This window comes from Chenopodium album, chromosome 14 (genome assembly GCF_948465745.1).
Source record: "Chenopodium album chromosome 14, dcCheAlbu1.1, whole genome shotgun sequence".
NCBI classification, from domain to species: domain Eukaryota; kingdom Viridiplantae; phylum Streptophyta; class Magnoliopsida; order Caryophyllales; family Amaranthaceae; genus Chenopodium; species Chenopodium album.
Genome location: NC_137847.1, coordinates 19,984,307 through 20,008,011, shown reverse-complemented (window position 1 = coordinate 20,008,011; position 23,705 = coordinate 19,984,307). Strand labels below are relative to the sequence as shown.

Sequence of the window (23,705 nt, the reverse complement as noted above, 5' to 3'; positions counted from 1 at the left end):
AGTAAAATCACTATCATCAACAAATAAACTGAATGGTCATAGCTTGCCTAATGTGCTTGACATTTTTTTGAAAACAAATACACCGGTAGTTTGGTAAACAGAAAACGAATTTAGAAAAATAAAATATTAAAGGGTTTCCCAAAATAAAGAGAGTAATAAAATGGAAAAAACTCAAGAGACCTCTCAAAATTATGAACCGACATAGGATGTTCTCATAACTTGAAATCTTGAATCAGATACTGAATGAATAACGTGTTGATTTTTTATATCCATATATTTGAATTCTTAGTCCTCTCACTTAAAAAGTTGTATAAAATAGAAGTTTAATGATATAAGAAATTGAGAATGCGTTGAATTTTTTACGTATTTGAATTCTTAGCGCTTCCATGTGTAATTGTTATTTGATTAGGTTCAATCTATTTTCTTCGTTAATATTCAATTGTAGATACAATATGATGGAGTTTAATAGAGTAAAGGATTTGCATATACGTAGTAGTTTTATTGATTTACAAAGATTTCTTTATTCTTTCATAAGTGGTCACACAAGACAAACTTTTTTTTTTTTTTTTTTAATTTAATTATCAAGAATTATAAATTGCCATTAAATATGTAGCATCAATGGTCACGATAATTATTACTCCATATTCATTTATAAACAACCTTCACTATTCCTGCTAATCAAACTAGGAAGGCAAAGATGTTGAAGATGTGCCGACATGTAACATTTGGTAAAGATAATCAAGCCAGCAGCAAGATGCAACAGATTGCAACGAGAAGTGTCATCATTGGGACAATCTTAAAAGTGTCATTCGTAGTTTAGGTACTGTAAGGTCTGCATCTCCGAAACCATCCATGACAGCAACGGCTGATGGGAACTCTGCTCTGTATGTCAAGCTGAAATGAACATTGAAACACAGTCAGGTATGTCAAATAAGTAATGAGTCTAAATATACTTCACATTTCACAAAACTGTACTCAGACGACCAAATCTGAGAGTTGAGAAAGTAGTCTGAAGTTCTTAATTTCATTCCAAACTCTAAAATTCATAGCTTCGCATGTTTCCATATAACTTTTCAAGCATGTCAATGTAAATCGAACAATAATATCTCAAATTATACATATGTAAAATACTTAGTATTATATACTTAAAAGCAAACTTTAAATATTATTATTCTGTTATTAAAACTGCATTACGACATTTTTATAACTTGAACCAGTACAACGACGAAAATGACATTGCTAAATATATTATTGAAGCATAGTAAAACCATCTTTATTGTTTTGAAGTGTGGGTTGTTAAATTGTGGCTATGGAAACAATATTGTGGTAAATGATTCGTGACGAATTCGTCGAATTCCACATTTTGATTTTCATTAGGAAATCATTGTTATGAAAGGATTTATTTGTGGATGTTTAAGTTTTAGGATGAAAATCTAGACATGACTTATATAGGAGTATGTCATACATGGGTCATTAAAGATCTTCTCCAATAGCATTATTGTTGAAGTGAATGTGTTGAAGAGACTACTCAATTACAACAACAATAACCACCACCATCCATCCTTCTTGGGCACGAGGACGATATCCGAATTCTGAAATCCCACCAAAGCCTTAATCCAAAAATGAGGTTTAAATAGTTACATAAACCAAATAATATCTCTGGTACTCACCGACCATGATCCTCTCACAAAGGGACTACTTATTGATTACTCCGTACTATAAAAACAAAAATGTGATAAGTGTTTGAGCGACAAATGTTTATCTCATCCGGATTATAATTCCTTTTTGCCTCGTATTAGCATTCTTCACACCTTGTGATCAAGGTAGACCTCCAGATGTAAAACTCTCGTGGCCTGTGAGTCTAACTCCTTTTTGCCTGGTATTAGCATTCTTCACACCTCACGATAAAGCCTTAGTGCATACCCTGATTAGTGATGTTAACTTAACAAAATTACAAGCATACTCACTGGGGAGCATGCTTAGACAGCAAATGTGTTTACTAAGGTCCTGTGTTCAAGCCAGTTCAATGAATTATTGTCCAATCTTGGCATGATTGATACCATGCCTAGTTGGAGGGAGGGTATTGAAGATATGAAAAATATGAGAGGATGACAAGTGGAGATGAAGGCAGTGCAAGTTCGCATGATTTTTGCTGTAAACCATTGATAAATTATTATTATTAGAAAATGGAAGTGTAAACACAAATTTAAAGAGTGGGTAAGGTGGATTTTAAAGACTGCCAAAGTATGGCAGAATAGGTCTCTATATACAAATCATAAAACTTTATGACTGTTGGCAATTTAATTTTTAAAATTATTTTCATATGTAGTTTAAATGTACAAGTTACAACTATACAGGCCAATTTCCAATGGTTAAAAGGCTGAGAGGGATACGCAGCGTGCCTTGACTGGTTACGCTGACACACTCCTATCAACAGCGGCATTTATTTTAGGGAAATTATCAATGATACACTCCAGGTTTCGACTTTTATCAATGATATGCCTCATTAAACTTTCATTATCAGCGGTACACCTAAACTTTTCCCTAATTAACTACAGTTTCCTAAACGATAAGTAAACATTAATTGTGATTAGTCAACGGCGATTTTGGTCTGACTTGGCTTGACTAAAATATCCCCCCCACTCCTTAAGACTCCCTCCAAGCCCAACCAACATCATTAAATACAAAATTTTTTATTGTTCATCTCCCTCACTCTTTCCCCTGTTCTTCTTCTCTAAAACCCTAATTGACGCTCGAGTGAAGCAAAATCCTTGGAGATTTAGCGATTCTTTGTGGATTTTAAAAGGTTAGTGCTTACTTTTGTTTCGAATATTGGCTTTTTTGGTTTAAATTGTTAGGTTTAAGTTAATGTATGCATCTTTGTGTAATTTGTTGGATTTTGCTCAGAATTATGCTCGATTTCCATATGATCATGTTTGCGTGCTAAATTTTGTATTTTGTTAGATATAAAACTACATTTGATTGGGAAATGGTGTTTGTGTTTGCATGGAACAATGCTACTTTTTAAATGTTTAACTTAGGTTTAAATTGAAAGAAAAAAGGGAGGGGAAAATGGAAACGCAATACAAACAGGAAGGTCTATAAGTAGGGGAATTTTCACAAAAAAGGAGGGGAAAATGGAAGGGAAATTTGGAGGGAAATTAAATGAGAGGGGCGATCAAGTATTTTTACCCTCCTAACCTTTAAAACGCTGTCAACTAATCATAATTAACGTTTACTTAACATTTAAGTTACTGTAGTTAATTAGGGAAAAGTTTAAGTGTACCGCTAATAATGAAAGTTTAATGAGGTGTATCATTGATAAAAGTCGAAAACTGGAGTGTATCTTTGATAATTTCCCTTTATTTATTTATTTTCACTTTCAGCAATCAAATGTGTTTTGAAGCTGCATCCTTCAATCATTAAACAGAATTGACAAAGAGATTATCCGTTAAAGCTTATTTTATAAAATGGTTTTTTTTTATCCTAAACCATCCCTACTAACTAGAAATTTGCTGCCAAAGAGTATATGATCACCCATAGTCATGAGTATTTTCAATACAGGACATTAAGCCAAGAAAACACTATACCTGTTTCTGAGAACAATGCATGGCATGCCTGTAGACTCAGCAGCAGCAATTAAAGGTTGACTTCCAGCAACAAGCACACAATTGCAGACGGGTGCTTCTGCATTTTCAGCACCTGCTCGAAGTGCAGCCACAACCTCACGCAAGCTGGTTAACACTCATCATATGAGAATATAAATTTTAAGGAATCCAAAGGCGCTTTTTTGATTAGCACGTGATAGCTAAGTACAATAGTTTTCATGTCAAACTTAAAGAGAAAAGGAAAACCTAAACCCTTAGGAAAATAAAAAATTTGATTGACACAGAAATCTGGTGTTGCACACTCCACCGTCTTTGAAAGAGTGCCAACCTAGGACCTCAAGGTCAAACTTTGAATGGTAATATGAGAAGAAAAAAACGTAAATTCATCATGTAAAATTACATTGTTAGACATAAATCAAATACACATGATTTTTTCATTAGAAAAGTGAAATGCTACTACATTAATGATTAGTAATGGTCAAACTTTTACACAAAAATCCAACATGGAGAAGCTTTCAAGGATCAAGAGAGGGTGTAAATATTACCCGTACTACACATGGATAACCGGATAAGTGAGTGTTAGGATGCATCAAATCCTCTCTACTCTGCATATTGTCCTCTATTCCAATATCCTACAATAAATACGTAGTACTCTAGCTCCCAATGGGGCACTCGTAATGTCACTTACTAGGGCCGATTTGAACATGGGAAAGGAATGTTTGCACCAATCGAGATTAAGCATCACTCTATTTGATTTGTTAGTTTGGAGTTTAGTATGTTCTATGCTAATTATTTGACATTCGATTTATGCTCTACTTGCTTGTTTTGGAAAATTATTGAATCTCTGAATAAATGATTTTATGAGGAAACCACTATCTTATTTCCTCTTGTTAGGACAAGCAATAAGCTAGCTTGGGGGATTTCAATCAATCAATCCCTTAATCCCATAAGCTAGCTTAGGGGATTTGATGGTGAATTGTAATCCACTTTAAGTAGTGTATATATTTTGTTTTCATAGTCTTTATTCTTATTTTACCCCTTTTTTAACTCATTTTGATACAATAGTGGTGTCTTTGGTCTTTCCATCCTTGTGTGTTTTCTCGTGTTTGTAGGTGTAAAGGATGAGTTGTAGTTTTGATTAAGCTAAAGAATACCCAAAGAAGTGCCCACCATCAAACAAAGCGGGCACTCCTATCTCTAGAGCCATGCTCCACCTAATTCCCACTTGTGCAAAGCTTCCCTGATGCTTGTTGTGTTCAATTGACAATAGTCAATGCACATTCTCCAACTCGACTCGACTTGGGATCATTTGATGCTTGTTATTTTCCACTACCGTCATACTGCCCTTCTTAGGCACTAATTGAACCAGGGATACCCAATCACTATGAGCTATTGGGTATATGATCCACGCATCAAGTAGTTTGGAAACTTCCTTCCTCACAACCTTATTCAAGAAAGGGTTAACTTTCCTTTGCCTTTGTTTACACGGCTGAGCACCCTCCTTTAGATTGACTCTATACATACAAAGCGTGGGACTAATAGCTTTGATGTCATCAAGAGTATGGCCCAAAGCTTTATATTGCTTCCTCAAAACATCGAATGATGGGATAAGTGTCATTGGATTCAAGAAATGCATGCCTCTGAAGGTAAATGTTTCAAGTATACCTTTAGCGCTTCCTAACCATGAAGAGCCAATTTCTTTTCCTCAACTTGGTAGAGATCGTGGATGGTGAGCTCTTAAACATCCTCTTCCATCTTCTCATCTAGTTCCTTCTTATATGCATTTAGTGTTCACTTACCTTGTATGTAATAAGGGGATCAGCATATGATAGAAACCATCCATTACGGAATCTATGACGTCAACTCGATGGCAATCACCACAAGAAGAATGTTGACGCAAGAGGATATTCACGATCGCTTGAAATGTTAACAGGGAATGTGGTGTGGTAAGATAGTTTTTTGCAAATGAGGATGTTTGCTCATAGGATGATTGTTTTGATGTGGTTGGTGAATGGTGAATGTTTGTTAGTTGTTCCATGAAGCGTTAGTTGTATTGATGTGATGATGATGATACGACAATGGATGTGATGTATTTCCCTCTTCTCTCTTGACGTTGAACTTTAATTCTCCATAGTCCAAATCCCCTTAATCCAAACTTGTGGATAGCTTCTTGTTCGTTCTTTTTCTATTTGTTTATAGTTTAAGTTCTTTTGTTCTTGTTTACTTACCATTCCCTGTAGGATAATTCTTTGTGTTTTCTAATCTTATTTTGTAGGATACAATTGAAAGCTTGGAGTGGATCAACAAGGTGTAATGCTTTTGTTACATTCATGGTTCCTAGTTTGCTTCCTACTTAGTGAGATCGTCCTTGGTTAGCCTTCTTTTCTTACTTTTCTCTTTGTGTGCTGAAATTAGGTTGTGTTAGGACGAAGTTGAATGGTTTGAGGTTGTATACATTGATTTCACGGAATCTGGTGGTCGTTGGCGTTGTGGTCGAACGACCTTTGTTTGCTGATTGGATTTAGTTGCTTTATATGTTTCCTTGAATGTTTGGCTTTGTTTCAAAAAAAAAAAAAAAAAAAAAGATTTTCTTTTTATTCAAGACATACCAAGTGAATTTTGTTTATTCATTTTCAAATTGAGCATAATATAAGATGGACTTATGCGTTTAAATGCCTCAAATCTTATGCATTAAGAGTTTGCACGCTCTTGGATTGCCTTTGGTTGACTCTAGGCTATGCCTATGCTAAGGTAATTGTGTTAAGAACTTGTAAGGCCCACCGAACCTAAATTCACTTGTTTGTGTTAACATAATGTTGCTCTTATTAAGGGATTTGAAGCCTAAAGGTAGTTATCGTAAACCGATGTGAGTTCTTAGATCAAGAACTTGACGTCAAGCTACCAAAAATCGCGATCGAACTAAATCTAGGGTAGAAAAAGGCATTTCCTTTTAGTGACTTCTTTTATATCTAGGACTAGTTTTTTTTTTTTTTTTTTTTTTTTTTTTTTTTTTTTTTTTTTTTTTTTTTTTTTTTTTGCATTTTCCCACTTTGCTAACCAATTGAGCCTATCCCTCCTTCATTTTGAGCAAATTACAACCCTTTAGGCCTTCCTGTTTCATTTTCACCCTTAGTTTTTATGAAGATTTTTGGCCGCGTAAGTTTGAGTTGTGGGTTAACCTCTTTCGAAACACTCACGAGAGCATACTCGTCCTCATTGGTGACTTCGGGGTTTAAATGGCTTGTTGTTTATGCTAAAAACAACCGTGATTCCTACACAAGTGACTTAGTGTAAATCCTTTTTTTTCTTTCATTCTTGTTTGAATAAATTCACCGTTCTCCCTCGTGTTTTGTTCCTGTTTTGCTCAAGGGAAAGCAAAAGCATAGCGTCGAAGAGTTTGATGAGTAACATTTATGTCACTCCTAGGCTAGGTTTTATGTTTAGTTTTTCTAGTTTTCATAAGCTTTTTAGTTCAATAATACAATAATACTCTTGTAGCACACTTGTTTGTTTGATAAAGAATATGCATGTTTACACTCGTTTCTCGATGATTTTGATGCATTCTTTTATCATTCCTCTCTCCCGTTAGTTTTGTTTCCTTTAAGTGGATTTCATGGCATTCCCGAGCTTATGGAGGTTTTCTTGGCCGAGCTTGGAAACATAGGAGAAGACATAAAGCTAAAAGAAAGAGGAGAAGAATAGAAGAAGTGGCCTTCAAGCAAGAGCTTCGCCTGGAGGTTTGACCAAACCCCTAAGAAGTTCCGTCAAATTTTTCCATAGGGTGCTTTGAAGGTTTTTGGGTTTGGGAGGTTCGACCAAACACCCAAGAGGTTTTCCGAACAAGGCACAAAACCTACCCTCTGCCAGAATCCAACCTCTTTTTGTACGCTCTATATAAGCCTTTAGTTATGACATTTTTGATACAACTTAGACTAGCTTAATCCTAGGGTTCTTAGCTTGGTTTTAGGAAGAGACGCTTATTTTAGCATTTTTGAGATGATTTTGTGATCAATTTTAGCACTTTTGAAGATTAATGAAGCTTTCTAAGTAATCTTTGTCACTCTTATCTATTCTTTTAATACTTTTATGCAATCTCAATTTCTCTAGTCTTTCTAATTACTTGTTAATCTCTTTATTTAGTTCTTAATCATGTCTAGCTTTGTTTATTTGTTGATTAACTTAATGTTCACCATGTTTAGAGAGTAGTTCTTCAAATAAGGGGATGGTGATGGCTTAGCTTAGATCTTAAGTATGTTAAGGGTTGGGATTAGGGTTTGTTTGGGATTTAATTCTTTACTTTTCATATCTTCCAATTATGTCTCTTGAGTGGCCAATTAATTGTTGTAATTAGGTGAATCATGACGATAATATGATTGGGTGTGGTTCATTAGATGATTTGTTCTTTATTTACCTCATTTCATGCTTGATTATGACGATAGTGTAATTCTGTATGCATGAGAAAGCAATTGACGTTGATAGGAGGTTAGATTGTGCTTTTAATCATCGATCGTGAGTAGTTTCATTCGCTGCCCCTTCCCATTTCTCATCCCTTGGCATTGCTCAAGTGTTAGCTTCGTTTGACCCATTTTCTTAGTATTTTTCCTATTTGATTTCTCCCTTCGAATTCGTAGCTTGCTTAGTATATAGTCGTGTTGATAAACTTTCCAAGTTAGCTTAATTATTGCTAGTTTTTTGTGGTGTTCAGCTTCTCCTTGTCGTTTGACCCTTTTACTTGCCCTAGTCTCGTTTTGGGTTTGTTTGGGAGATAAATTTCATTTGATTTAGGGTGAATGGCAACAACATATTTATCCCCTTAATTAGTGTGTGTCAATGAGTGTGTCTGTGTACATAGAGAGGAATTTTGCAAAAAAAAAAAAAAATTAATAAAAATAAAAACCTTTCGGGTGTGCCAGTGTTGATATCAACGCGCAGCTTCAGCATGGATGCTACCTCCTCAACAATCCTTTTTTTCTCTGCAGCAACTATTCAACAGCAGACCACTAACACTTAGCAAGCAAACATCAAAAACTAACACATGAGATATAAATAGAGAAATTACCTGCTTTACTTGCTTCATTAGCAAGTTCCTCATCCAGACCCGAGAACTTTCCCAAACCAAGTATTAATTGCCCATACAAACTCTCCTCTATCTCTTTTTTCCCAATAACTTTTACCTTCAACATCCTTCCTGGGCCAAGCTTCTCAACAATTGCTCTAAGTCATAAGAAGACTAACTATCAACATTAGGCAGTCATAAAAAGTAGGTCCTGGTATTCAAATAACATATTCATCATTTTCAAATGTGTAATTTTTGAACTACAATTGCGTATTCTTTTGGTTAACTTGAATATTTCTAATATAAATTTAAACAGTTTATGCACCAGTAGCTCAGAACTTATTCACCCTAAAAATGATGAAACTACAACTTAAAAATCATGCACCTTAAGCAGAGAAATAATTTACCTACATTTCAAAAGTGTGTACACAAAGCAAGAGACATGCTAGGGGTATTCACGATCTAGTTTGGTACGATTTGGCAACTAAACCAAATCGTAAAAATATGTTTTGAGATTTTCTTAAACCAAATCACATAGCAAAAACTGATTTGGTGCAATAAGGTCCAATTAGTGGTTTAATCACATTTTAAAAAATAAATAAATAAATTAATCCCACAGAGATAGCTTTTTATTATAATTCTTTTTACATGGTGATGGTTATAAATTTATAATGGATGTAAGGATAAGTGGTAACTTTATCCTACGTTACTCGGACCTTCATTTCAACTCAAGTACCCGTGTCGGACCCTCACCACTTGGACATGGATATGACCCTCTGACACGTCATTCTATTCAATCATGGAAATTTTCCAATACATAGCCAGCTTGGACACTTATCTGTGTCGAATTGAGCAATTGATTCATCTTCAAACCATATTAGTGGTCTAAAATGGTTTGATGATTCATCATGGTTGTATAAGGATGATTGTGTACTAATACTATCTTGGGTACACAGAAGTTTCATCTTCAATAACACAAAAATGAACCATATTAGTGTTTTTGAAGATGAACCAATTTAAAGAGCCTAGGATTCCCCGGAAGATAGAGGCAAGATAAGCCAATCCGCTATTCTGCCTTAGCGCAGACGGATCACTCGCGGCACACATGTTATATGCTCGATGATTCCAATGCACTTTGATTTCATTTCTTCGCTTTCGGAGACTGTCTTACTTTCATAACATTTGACACTATATATGTTCAGATCATTTTTTTTTAATACGACCAAGAAGAACAACGAGGGGAGTATTCCCCCCTGGAAAGACTGCAGATAGGGCTCAAATACCAAAATGAAGATCCAAGGCCTTCCCCCTCCCCTGATTATATTCAGGACAGGAGAACCAGAATCAAGATCCAAGCCCTTCCCCCTCCCCTGATTCTATTGGCGAACGAGAAGGTCTAGTCCCAGGTTTGGAACAAAACAGTCTCGCCGAAATCAGGAACTAGGGATAAGCAAAGTGAGTGTGTAACCATTATAAAATGAAAAGAATAACCATTATATTAGAACGGAGGCAGTGATCTACATTCATAAACATTTGGATAAACATATACAGGAATACAACAAGAAAGTGAAACAAAAGTAATTAAACGGGGCATGGAGGGTGGGGTAAGGGGAAAGAGAGATAGAGACTACTGGGCTAACCAAGAAAAAGAACACGGTGAAGACTAGGTGAATCCAAAACACTATTAAATTTAATGAAAGGGCAAGGATGATTAACTTCGTGGCCTTCACTGAAATTTCATCTTCAACAACAACAATACAAAGTATAAGATCAAGTCATGAGCAAACTGCTTGAAAACATTGAAAATTAATTGCAAGAAACTATACCTATTAAATTGGTAGACAAATCATATAGTTTGAAGTACCAAACATTGTGAATGTTCTTCTACAGTTGAATATACAGTTTCTAACGACTTTCCTTTTTCATCCGTTTTGTTCACTTAGCCTCATCGTCGTTTGGAATTTCATAATAATTGAAACACTTCCTTATTTGGTAAGGACCAGCTAATATTTTACTATTACTCTCTCCTACCAACCCCACTTATACTACTTTTTAATTATTTCTCTCTTCCATTTACAATTAATTATACTCCATTAACTTTATATTATAAAATTTCTCCCGTCAAAAAAAAAAAAAAAATTAAAAAAAAAAAAATTTCTCCTTTGGTCCCCATCCTATAATTCTCCTAAAACTTTGTACCTTTCCTAGTGTTGCGATTATTATGAAACAAAGGGAGTACATCATTTTCAAAGTTTCTGGCATTGCTCTAAGAGTCTATGCACAATCTAGACAACAAAAATGACTTCTTGAAATATCATTCTTGACTCGATAAGCTCTAAAAGATTCCAAAAAGCTTATAAAGAATGGAAAACAGACCTTGCTGTCTCTTCCCCAAACTTACTAGATGCTGTCAAAATAACAACGCATATTCCTTCGTCACATGCATCATCAATAAATCTGAAATAAATAAATAAATAAATAAATAAGTAAATAAATAAAACAAAACAAAACAAAACGTAAAAAGGAACCAGAAGCAGTATTATCCTCTAAAACGAAACATTAGGAGTTGCTTTCAAATCTCTAATTCACATAAATTAAGCTAACATCTAGCATGGATTCATTATTTTGACATTCACTCATCAAAATTCAAAAGAATTTAAGATGTAATCAAAAGACTAAGATGCTTACTTTTCAACCCCAGGTCGTAAAGGTGTGTTCTTTGAACTCATAAATTCAGCCAACGCCTTCTTCTGTGAATTGTAAGTCAATATCATATTCAGCAAGTGTTGCAATCAACATGAAATAATTATATATTAAGGGAGCAAATCAAAATATACATGAGCATAAGACTAACAGCATCTAGTGTTTCCCATGATAATAGGACAAAAAAAAATCCTTTGGCTCTTCAATTGTTATCATGACAATTGTATACTATATCTCAGTATGTGTGAAGCTGAAAATTTTATCAAATCAAGTTATGAACTAACTAAAAACAAGTAAGCCGTATGGTAAACTAAAAGTCACTTGATAAAACAAAAAAAAAAAAAAAAAAAAAATTAAAAAAAAAAAATAATAAAAATAAAATATGGCTGTATGATTACCTTAAAATTCCAGAAACTTAAGTTTAACTAATAGAGCACTTTGACGGATTTTGATAAATGGTAACAAAGACTTAAATTTTCCGAACTATTATGTTAAATATTTCATACATTAATATTTTCAGATATAAAAACACTAATTTTTAAAAAATATATATACGGTAGTATTATTTCAGCGTTAGAACAATATCTTAAAACTCATAATCTACTTTGATCAAATACTCCACTACTTCATTATGTTTTATTATCTCTATATATAATTGAAGTGGAGGTGAAGGTGTCCACCTAGAAAAACTTATTTGCCCCTCATTGTTATTTAAACACTACTATAATAAACACTTTTCCCATAATAATTAAGATATCTCTTGCATTTAATTCACATGGCTCCAAAGAAGGCAAATCATCAAAATATAAATCATAAAAGTAATTTATCAATCAAATCCACGTGAATCACTCATTTAATATCGAAATGGAACATAGTCTCAACTTGTCAATAAACTAATTTCACTTTTTGAGAAGACCTTAAAAGATGGATTAAGATCTGATTGTACGCCTAAAAGTTATTATATCTGGATATATGATATTTATATTTTGAGAAATTTTACATGGTAACCTCCTAGAGTGAATATTCTATTTGGACAAACCTTTTTTTTTAGTTCTTTTTAGTGACACTCTAGCTTCGTTAAACTCGCTAAAGTGGCTTAATTGTCATTAAATCGACTAACCAACACTTAAATGGTTCATTATCTAACCTGAAGTAATTAAAAGACTAACGTCCCTCAAATTAATCCTTCCTTCAAACAAATAAAAATAAACCCACCATCCCCCCAACACCCACCCCCACCCCCACCCCCACCGGCCAGCCACCTTGCTTCTCTCCTTTCCCACCAGCGACCCACTTGCAGCCCCATCCCTCCTCTCTTCCCGCCGGCGACCCCCAACCCCTCCCATAATCCCTAAACCCACCACACCTCTTCCCTGACCACCGAATAGCCCCTCCTCCCTTTCTTCCACCCCGAAACAACTTCCCTCGCCATTCAGGGGTGGGTAAAAGGGAGGGGGGATTTTTCGGTGGGGGAAGAGGTGCGGCAAATTTAGGGTTTAGTGAGAGGTTGGGGGTCACCGGCAAGGGGAGAGGAGGGCCGGGGAAAAAGTAGGGTTAGGGTAAAGGGAAAAGGGAGGGGGTGGGTCGCCGGCAGAGGAGCTGTTGGCTGGCGGGTGGGGCACGCAGGCAGGGAAGGTCAATAGTGGCTGGAAAGGGTGGCGACGGTGGTTCTGGTGGCGGTGGTTTTTCCTTTATTTATTGCTTATAAATAATTTAATTATTTTTTTATTAAAAAATAAACCAAGGTAAACCAATTTAATTATAAAGGTTAGCCATAAAACTAAAAAAAGGGCACTATGCTTAATTTTTCAAGATAAGAATGTCACTTGATAGAATTGGAAAAAGATTATCTTCCAAATAAATTTTTGTTTCTAGGAAGCCACCATACAGAAATTCCCTTAAATTTATGGGGAATACCATGTTGCTTAGAAAACAACTAGTATGATCATAAAATTAGATGTTAATATATCATACTATTTGATGTTAATTTTTATAATGTTTCACATTATGAAATAACAATGTGCTTCATAATTATCTTAACACTTTTGAAATAACTTTAAAAAAATTTCAAACTTTACTCATTAGCATATGTATCACATGCACATACGGCTTACATTACAATTTACAACTAAGAGCTAATAATTTTTAAAATGTTTCATCAATTGGAATAAAAATGTGTTAAATAATCAATCTCAGCGCTTTTGAAAATAATTTTAAATAATTTTAAAACTTACAATTGGCACATGTATCACGTCCATATACGTCTTACATAACAATAAAGGCAAGAGAGGAATAAATAATGCCAATTTTACAAGTGATATATGAATACCATAAAAATTATTACTTCCTTAATTTTGATTTCCATAAATTTTACACACACATCGTGTGCATATAAAGCTAATATTATATATTGCATCATATATGGAGCAAAGAGATTTAAAGAAACAATTATGGGCAACCTCATGGAACTTCAAGCAAATAGATCATATCCATTCATAAACATATGTAGGATAATAAAAGATAAAAAATAATAAAAACAATTTTTTAAAAAAAAGCACCTTTTCCTGTAAAACACTTTTCATAAAGGTATCCTTATCACTGGTCGGCAGAGATGTAGGCCAACCAATCTGTCGAAAAAAAGGCAAGAAATACAAATATAAGATAAAATAAAAATTAGAAAATAGGGACAACTGAAAATGAACAGCTTAACGAGTAACCATGCCATATATGTTAAAGAGACAACCAAGAAACTTTATATCTGTATTAGGCACCCAAACTCTTGATGTCAAGCTTTTGATCTTCCTACGTACTCAATTCAATTCACTTAGAATAAAAAGGAAATTATTATCATAGCACATATCCACTAACATATATTACTTGCAATGGGAAAAAATAATAATAATACGATAACAATAATTCCCAACATACCGCAGCTTATTTTTCATAATACATAACCACTCACAAATGATACATGCAATGACTTTTTGAAAGAAAAAAAATAAAAGAAAGAAAGAATAGAACAACCTGAATAAGAGAGAGCCAATGATAAGCTACAATGCCTCATAGCTTGCTTTCCCACATCAACTTTTTAAAGCTACTACCCTTTTAACTAGAACCTACTCCAATTGTAAGCTACACGATGTAGCTTGATTTGCCACATTAATATTTCTTAGCTGCAAACTACTCTAGTGATTAACTATAAAGTCTTGTAGCTTGTATGTAAATTTTACTTATATGGTATATGAGGAGCTGAAAATTTGCCCATATGTGAATTGAGAATTTCAATATCAAAAATTAACATGCGATTATAGTACTTGGTATTTTAGTTTGAGCATCAGTTACTTTATAAGTGCCAACTATTATTAAAATCTACTTCGTTTAAATAATTACACAAGTTGTAATTCTCCGGTATTTGTATACTTGCACCGTGAAATGACTTACTTGCAATTTGACTTTTTGATCTTAGAATAGATATTTTAATCAAGAATATTGAAAAACTTTCTCCTTAAATAGTGATTTATTCGTGTAGTTTGCAATCAACATTTGTTAACATTATATAAAACAAATTATAACAAAAAAATTCTCTATAAAAAGCTAATTTTAAATTTCACAAAGAGCAATACAAATGATGGCTTCTAAAACGAAACTGTATATGCCTCGAAATTCATTCATACCCTTGATGAATATCCTCAACAACGCTTGGTGAAAATTCCTTGTCAAAAAATTTTACGTTATAAGTGTGACGCTCGTCATCAACAATCATATTGTATCATATAATACATGTATCCATATATCGCAGATATTATGTTTATGCCAATAACATGAAAGCCCACGAACTATAACAAAAGGATAGAGTATTCTAAATGTTCATCAAACACCTTTCCTTGCATTCTCATGCTTTTCCCTAAAAAAGCCTCTTCAAGTCCCTAGGATGCAAAATTTAGAGTATTCTAAATGTTCATCAAATCCTTATTAGGTGTGAATGAATATGATTCGTGAAATTCCGTAATATAGTACCTATTTCCCTACCATATATGTATCAAAGGTTTCTCTCAATTATTCCTAGTGGTGTATGTGTATCTAGGAATAAGTAGAGTGGTATCATTGGAGTAGCCGACTGGCGTGGTGTATTTGGCTAATTCTATCTGACCCAATAGCTAACCGTTAGTGACCGCAGAGAGCAATGATTGACACCTCTACCATTATACCAATAGAGAGAGGAAGGGAAAAGCAAAATGATAAGCATGTTGAAACTGAGGCGACAAGGGAGATCTCTAAAGGTGGCAGTTCGCTTGTAACCTATGACACTGGTCAAAGTTTTTGGAGAGGAGGAAAACTACCATTATGCCCAATGTATAAAAAGGCTAACGGTGCAATGAGGCGATGAAGGTCCTGGTGCGCCTAAGCGTTCCTTGGTCGCGCTTTGATGCGCCTTTTTGAAGTAAAGCACGCAATAAGAAAATTGCCAATGTGTGCCTCTATGAAGCAAAAAAAAGGAGCTCTACCCTAATTGCCTAGTGCCTAGATGTGCCTAATGCGAGCCTTTAATTACACTGATCAAGGCGAAATCTAGTCAAACAAGCATCTAAGGATATGGAATTAGCATATATTGCATCATTTGATAACTTATATTGACAATTTATAAACAAATATCAAAATTCTTGATGTATCGACAATTTATTAACTAATATCAAAATTCAGATAACTTATATCAAGATTTAATAACTCATATTTATCAATCAACAATTGATAAACACAACAGCAACACAAATTCAATAGCTAATATCGAATTTTAATAACTGATATAAACTAAGTATTAAGTACTCCCTCCGTTTTTAAATACTTACTCCATTTCTCCATGAGCAGAGTTTTAGGAGGGAGAAATTGGAGAGAGTAATAAAATATGGAGGTAGTGGGGTAGGTGGTAGAATAAAAAATTGTAAAAAGCAAAAGTAGTTGAGAGAATTGGAGGAGAGAGAATATGAAATTAATAAAATATGATTTATGTTGGGTCCACTAGGTGAGAGAAATGAATTAAATATTGTAAAAGTATTCCAAATAAGGAAATAGAGCAAGTATTTAAAAACGGCTGAAAAAGGAAAGTGGAGCAAGTATTTAAAAACAGAGGGAGAAGCTGATACCAAAAAAAACAAAAAAAAAAACAACCTAATATCTCCTTTTAATTGCTCTATCAAAATTCCAGTAATTGATTTTAACTTTTAAACATGGTGTAAAAACATGACCGCATCATTTTGGTTAGGTCATATTGTAAGGGATTTTCAATTGGAAAAACTTCTTTTGCATCAAATGTAAAACTTCTTAATTATGGCCGCATCGAAAACAACGCCACACAAACCAAAAACCAGTTCGCTACAAGAGGATTATCACTTACTCTAAAACTTTTTAGAGCAGCACCACCACAAACAAAATCAACACACATCGCATACAGCACGTGCTCTTTTAAAGGAAGTGAGTATTACTAACCCGATTAAAATATAAAGCAAGCATTTTTTCCTCATCGCCAACACCCTTCCTGTCAATGGTACAATATTCTTGAGTAAATCCTGAATAATCTTATCATAAATCTTAAACAGCAGAAAAGTAGAGCATATTTATCTTGGATATGCACAGTTAAAAACTTAATTAACTTCAACTACTAACTCCGCATCCAAAGCCAGTTATATACAGTAGTGTCCCCCCCTCCTTTATACCTGGTCCAGGGATTGGGAATCTGGGACTACTAACAGCAATTTGCTTCCTCTCCCTTCCCAGAACCAAAGACCACACCTTACTGCCTTACCATGACCAGCCATGCTACCCCCACGGCCCACACACATTCCACCAAAAAAACTGAAGTAAAAACCAAAAGAAAGAGCAATCTCATACCTTGAAAGGTCTGAATATATAGGCTCTGTCCATTTTGCACAGTCCAGTCCGAGCTTTTGAAAAGCTGACAAATATCAGTATAATAGGAAAGTGAGGATTTACATCACCCACTCAAAAAAAGCAAGCTAATACTCTTAGTTGCCTCTTCCGCACCTACATTGAAGGCCTGACGGTTCCCTGATCGATAAGCGTCAATGAGGACCCTGAAACAACGAAAGCAACCATTGTTGGTCAAATCTTGTACTTTGTTAATATAAGACAGCCTGAGTCAATTTATCTCAACAATCACCGAAAACAAATTATGTCCATTGGCCTTATAATATGGGCCTTTTTTTCATATTCTTGTTAACGCTTTTCTGAATGACCTCAAGTTACTGTCAAGCTAAAGCTTGCCTCTACAGTGGGGGCAGTCAACTATTGACCTTTGTTGACGTGTAATCATAAGTAGCTGTCACCAAATTAGTAATAAATATCATGTTGAAGGTTTGTGGCTAGCCTTATGGGCGCATTTGACCAAAAGATTGAGGCCAAGAGGGTGCTATCATGTTCACAACTCAAGCAGCTGTACTTACAGAACCTGATACAGGAAAAAAAGGCTATTTACGTTTGCATAAGCATACTACTCAGGGGCGTATGGTTGGGGGTATCTAACAAAGGGAAAGGCAATAAACTACCATAAATCCATCCCTTTGATGATGTTTGTTAGACAAATTTAAAATATTTTCTATTATCTGACTTAGGGCCTGTTCTCATTGACTGAACTGAGTTGAGCTGAAGTGAACTAAGCTGAACTGAACTTATTAATTAGTGATTTTTAACTACGGATTAGTGATCTTTGATTATTTATTATTATACATATGTGTATATACAAATATACATATTAAAATATATAAGAAAAATATACTATATAATTAAAATATTTATGGAAAATATATTAAAATCATGAAACCCCAAAACATTTTAAAAACATATACTATTTAACTAAAAAATAAAATATTATAATGACAAAAGAACACAAAACACTTTGTAAAAAATTATCACAATTAAAAAAAAAAAAAAAAAAAAAAAAGCTGATAAACAGAGCCAACCCCCCAACTGTATATCACTCTCTTTATTATTCTAATTAATACAACGTTATTATTAATTATTATTATTATTATTATTGTTGTTGTTGTTGTTGTTGTTGTTGTTGTTGTTGTTGTTGTAATAAGAGGTTAAAAGAATGAAATTTGACTTTATATCATTAGCAATATTATTAGACATAAACTGAACTGAACTGAATTGAGCTGAGGTGAGGTGAGCTGAACTGATTAGAGCTGAAGTGAACTGAAGTGATTAGAGCTGAGTCGAGCTGAATTGAAAATAAACGTATGAGAACAGGCCCTTAGTATATTTACTGCCTGTTTCTTCTTGTGATGGTGAGATATATAAAGCATAGCTCTGATATATGCTGCCTATGTCTCTAAAAGATAATCCCAAATTCTCCAATTATTTATTTTAAGAAGCAAGTTCAAATTTGTGCGCATGGGTAGGCTCAATTATGGACGAGGAGATAGATAAAAAGAACAAGAGAGGTGCATGGGAATATATATTAATTTAAGATATGGAGCAATCTTTTAAGGACATCTATTTTACAATATATCGGGACAATCTTTTAAGGATATCTATATTTAAGTATATATTAGACAATCTTTTAGCAAAAGACGGAGTAATGAACGGTTAATGGTATGTTCATTTTAGTTTTTTTTTTTTTTTTCTTCTTTTTCTAAAAACTAAACAAAAAAAAAAAAAAAAAAAATATAATTAGAAACCAAGTAGTTTGCACCTGGTTGTCAATTTCCAAAATTTTGATGATTTTAATAATTTAGACTAAAATTTTAATCTTTTTATCAAATGAATCATATGACTTTCAAAACATAAAACGAAAAATTGAATACTACAATGATACCTCCTAACTAGCCCGAACAATCAACAACTAATACTCCTCTCTCTCGCTTTATGGGCCTGTTTCGATTTACTGAAAACAACTAAAGTGAACTGATTGGGGCTGAACTGAACTAAACTGATTGGGGATTAAATGAACTTAAGTGATTGGGGCTACCTGAACTGAATTGAGCTAAAATGAATTGTTTATGAGAGAAGGAAATTAGGAACTTAACTGATTGGAGCTGAATCGAAATGAATTGAAATTAAGCTCCACACAACAGGCCCTACCTCTCATTACAAATGGTGCATTAAATTATTGTACATGCAATTATACAAACTAAAGTGGAAAAATTATCAAGGTTTACTCATTGCGGTCCGATGAACTAATGAATATAATCTTATAAAAAAAAAAATAAAAAAAACCAAAAACAGAAAAAACTGATGAATATAGTGGGAAGAAAATATTTGTATCTGATAGTGATCAGCCCACATTAACAAACACTACAACTGCTGTACCTCTGTAATCAATTTTCTTATTTTCCATTGGTTCATTTCATGATTTAATCAGCAACCCAAATACTAAAATCCAATAATTCACATAATCGCACTCTTACCAAACAATAGCAAAATCGAAAATGAAAATAAAGAATTACGGAAGAGATAATTCATCAATTTCAAGAACAATCTCTTAACAAACAGTAGCAAAATTCAAAATGAGTGATAAAAAAAAAAAAAAAAAAAAAATACCCATCAACTTCAAGAAGAACAGCTATTCGATGAGATGAGGCGTCATCAGCAGAGCTCTGAAGGGAATTGTAAGAGACTAATCGTTGGGAGAATCGACCTTTGAGACGTAAATTGAAGCTACTGAGATGAACAGATGAAATTGACGGCCATGACTGACGATGTTTTGTGGAAACATATTGAGAGAAATCGCCATTGATTGAGGATTTAATTAAGGACAAATAGCGTAAAGTTGGAGTTGCAGTGACGACCTCCATTGATGAGCGCCAAGAAAATTTGGTTGGATTCTTGAGTCCTCAAGTCCGCAATCTACTCTACAATTCTACTGCTAGCTTGCCGTGGATTAGAGTACCAACTAGTACAGTACCCGTGCATAATAGTATATGGATTAAAAGCCGTAAGTATCAAATCTCACAAAATCAACAAAGGTTAGCTTAGTGCATAATAGTATAATAGTGAAATACTTTTCATTAATTTGTTATTCATTATAATAAATTGTACCCAATTTTATCGCAGTATCGCATATCATAAATATAATTCAATGTTAAATAAAAAAAAGCTTTAAAATAGATATAAATTTTTTTTTTATCACCTTTATAAATTTATGAATGATTTTTTTTTTCTTCTTAAAATATACTTCCATAAAGTAAAATTTTTCAAATAATTAATACTGTGAATTTTATAAAATATTTATTTAAAGAATATATTTTACTATACTTAATTAGCCATACCCGTATCTTCTATTTTCCAAGCAACCGTATTGCATACCTATTTCGTGTCCGTACTTGACCCCTTACATGTAGTATTTCATTTCCCATGGGTACTGATCTAATATCATCGTACCCGTAACCGTACCGAACACGCAATATACATCCGTGTCCTTATGGGTACTAAGTACATTAATATATAGTTTTATTATATTTTAAAATAATTTTGTTTAAACTTTGCTTTAAATTTGATGAATTTTTGAATGATTTTTATTGTCTTCTTAAAATGTACATCATGTAAAGAAAATTTTATCAAATACTATTGAAGATTTTATAAAATATCTTTTTACAGAATTTATAATACCATACTTAATTAGTTGTACCCGTATCCTCTATTTTTTAAGCAACCGTATTACGTACCCGTTTTGTGTTAGTACTCGATCCCGTACCCGTTCTAGTACAACCTAGTATTTCATTTCTCAATTACATGTGTAATGAAAATACCGATCCAATTCTCGGTAAGGTAAGTATTTTCTATTTGAAATTTCTTAGTATTGAATTGAGATTTAAAAATGATGAATATGTTATTTATGTTTTATCATCTTTTTTCCTTAATTTTGAACTATTGCATTAGATAATTATGAACTTTATTATTTTCTTAGAGGCATTACATTAAAAAAAAAAAAAAAATTGAAACAAAAATGTCTTTTTTTTTTTTTTTTTTTGAAAAAGGATTCACTTACTATGACTCGTATCAAAATAGTATTACTTACATATTCTATGTATCAAATTTCACCCTAAGTATTTGGCAAATTATAAAAAGTATAAAATATATTTATATATCTCATTACATATAATCTTTAATTTTGTTGATATATTTAGGGGCGGAAAATTAAGCGTTGAAATTTTTAGTTGACTAATATTCTTAATTATATTTTTAGTCATATATAGTGATGGCCTACATTTATTATACAATCAATAATATCTTTTACTAAAATGTAATATAACCTTGACTAAAATAAGTAGGATATAAGTTGATATATTTAGGTCCTGTTCTCTTTACCTTAAAAAATTAATATTAAGTAAAAATAATTTCAGTTCAGTAAAAATAAGTTCAGTTCAGGATATATTTAGGCCCTGTTCTCTTCACCTTAAAAAATTAATATTAAGTAAAAATAATTTTAGTTCAGTAAAAATAAGTTGAGTTCAGTGAAATTAATTTCAGTTCGGTAAAAATAATTTTAGTTCAGTAAAAATAAGTTCAGTTCAGTAAAATTCAGTTTTCTTAAAGAAGAATTATAATAGAAAATCAGTAAAAATAATTTCACTTCAGCAAATATAATTTTGTTTCAGTAAAAATAATTTCAGTTCAGCAAAAATAAAGTGAAGAGAACAGGGGAAGAAGCTGCCTTGTTGCTCCTCCTGTTCTGTACCCATTTTTGTGCGGCCGCGCATCCTCTCGAAGAAGACCGCGCCTGTACGGGTCTATTTTGGACGATCTAACTAACTTCTCTTTGTTAGTTCTACTATATATAGATTTTTCTTCTATTTTTAGGAAAAGGGAATTCTAGACATATTTTTGATCATATTCTTAGCTTAGTTGAGAGCTTCTCTCTCTAGTTTTAGGGTTAGTTTAGGAGTAGATTTAGAGAGAGAAAGTGAGGAATTTCAATGGTGGTTGAGAGATTGAAGATTCAATGGTGACAATTGTGTTGAAGATCTTCTCTATTATCAATGAGCATTTCTAACTCTATCTCATTTTATTGCCTTGTTTAATATATTCATGTTTGTTTGGATTGTTTTGATGTTTGATGCTTGATTAGTGTAGTTGTTCTTGATATATTGTTGATTCTTGATTTCCTTAGTTGTTAGTTGATTAGATGATGATGTTAGAGTAGTTGTTTGGCTAGGGATTGGGTAAAACTTGTATGATTGATTGATTGTGCTTAATTTGGGAATTGTATTGATTGATTGTTGAGATTAAAGTGATTAATGGAAATTGTGCATGTGTGTAATTCGATAGGCCTTGAGAATTATGCTAGATTGCATTGTAATTTCTAATGATACGGACCATTGATTTAGGAATTGCAATTGTCGATTGAGCTTGGTTAGTGACGTTCCTAGTTAGAGTGTCTCGTAGTTGGCGCTAGTTAGACCTCTAGGAGATAGCTTGTTGAGCTCTTTTGATTGCTCTTACCATTAGTTTTCGCAACCTTTGATTGGCATGATCTTCCCAAGTTGTTGCAATTGTCATGAGAATTATGCTAGATTGCATTGTAATTTCTAATGATACGGACCATTGATTTAGGAATTGCAATTGTCATGTTGATCCCCATTCCCTAGTGCTTTATTTTCTTGGTTGTTTGTTTTGTAAGTTGGTTAGTGTTTACCTTTTATCCTTAGACTTCGACCTAGCTTAGGCATTGATTGAAAGCATTTGAATATTACCGTTTCTTTGGGTTCGACCCTTGACTTGCCTCTATACTTGTATTTAGGTTTGTTAAGTGTTTATAAATTTAGTTTGACCGGGGGAGGATTAGTCAACGACCTAGTCTTCTCCCCTCGTCAAAATGGCGCCGTTGCCGGGGAACGATATCTATGTTTGAGTGTTTTTGATTGCTTGAGTCTAGATCTTTGTATATACTTTTCTTTTATTTGATTTTTGTTTGTCTTGTAAAAAAAAATGGCATGTCTCTCATTTCCTCAATATGACAATGAGCCTTTTTGTGAATATTTCAATAGACTTAAGGGATTTTTGGATTATAATTGTTGAAATATTTGGGAGGCTTGTTAGATTTGTTATTTTGGTTTGAATGAGCAAACTAGGAATGAAGTTGAATGCATGCATAATGGTGAATTTAGAGCATTGTCAAGTAATGATGCTTGGGATTTCTATGTTTGGTTTGCTAGGGATGTCTATAATAGGGGTAATCATGATTCTAATGTTGATGTGCAATGTGTTGATTCTTCTAATATTAGCATGAATTCCCATGAATTGTCATATGATCCCATAAGTGAACCTAGAACAAATGATTTCAACTCTATTTCCCCTTTTGTTCATGATCATGAGTTACA

General features: G+C 33.4%; 1 protein-coding gene across 3 annotated transcripts; it reads right to left on the bottom strand.

Moving 5' to 3' along the window:
* Positions 1-553: 553 nt before the first annotated feature.
* On the bottom strand, positions 554-20,286 carry LOC145580131 (CBBY-like protein). 3 transcript variants are annotated; one of them, XM_081637487.1, is made up of 11 exons: positions 19,927-20,284; positions 17,407-17,456; positions 17,254-17,317; positions 16,852-16,900; positions 13,926-13,994; positions 11,353-11,414; positions 11,041-11,121; positions 8,668-8,822; positions 8,506-8,590; positions 3,591-3,734; positions 554-894 (listed from the first exon to the last, which is right to left on the bottom strand). In XM_081637487.1, the coding sequence occupies exons 1-11, from the start codon at positions 20,178-20,180 to the stop codon at positions 783-785; spliced, it is 1,125 nt and encodes a 374-aa protein (XP_081493613.1). In that variant the 5' UTR covers positions 20,181-20,284; the 3' UTR covers positions 554-782. The 3 variants fall into 3 exon arrangements, with proteins under 3 accessions (XP_081493613.1, XP_081493615.1, XP_081493614.1); XM_081637488.1 differs by lacking the exon at positions 554-894 and adding an exon at positions 1,468-1,610 and having other exon boundaries at positions 19,927-20,286; XM_081637489.1 differs by lacking the exon at positions 3,591-3,734 and having other exon boundaries at positions 19,927-20,286.
* Between the last annotated feature and the right edge of the window lie 3,419 nt (positions 20,287-23,705).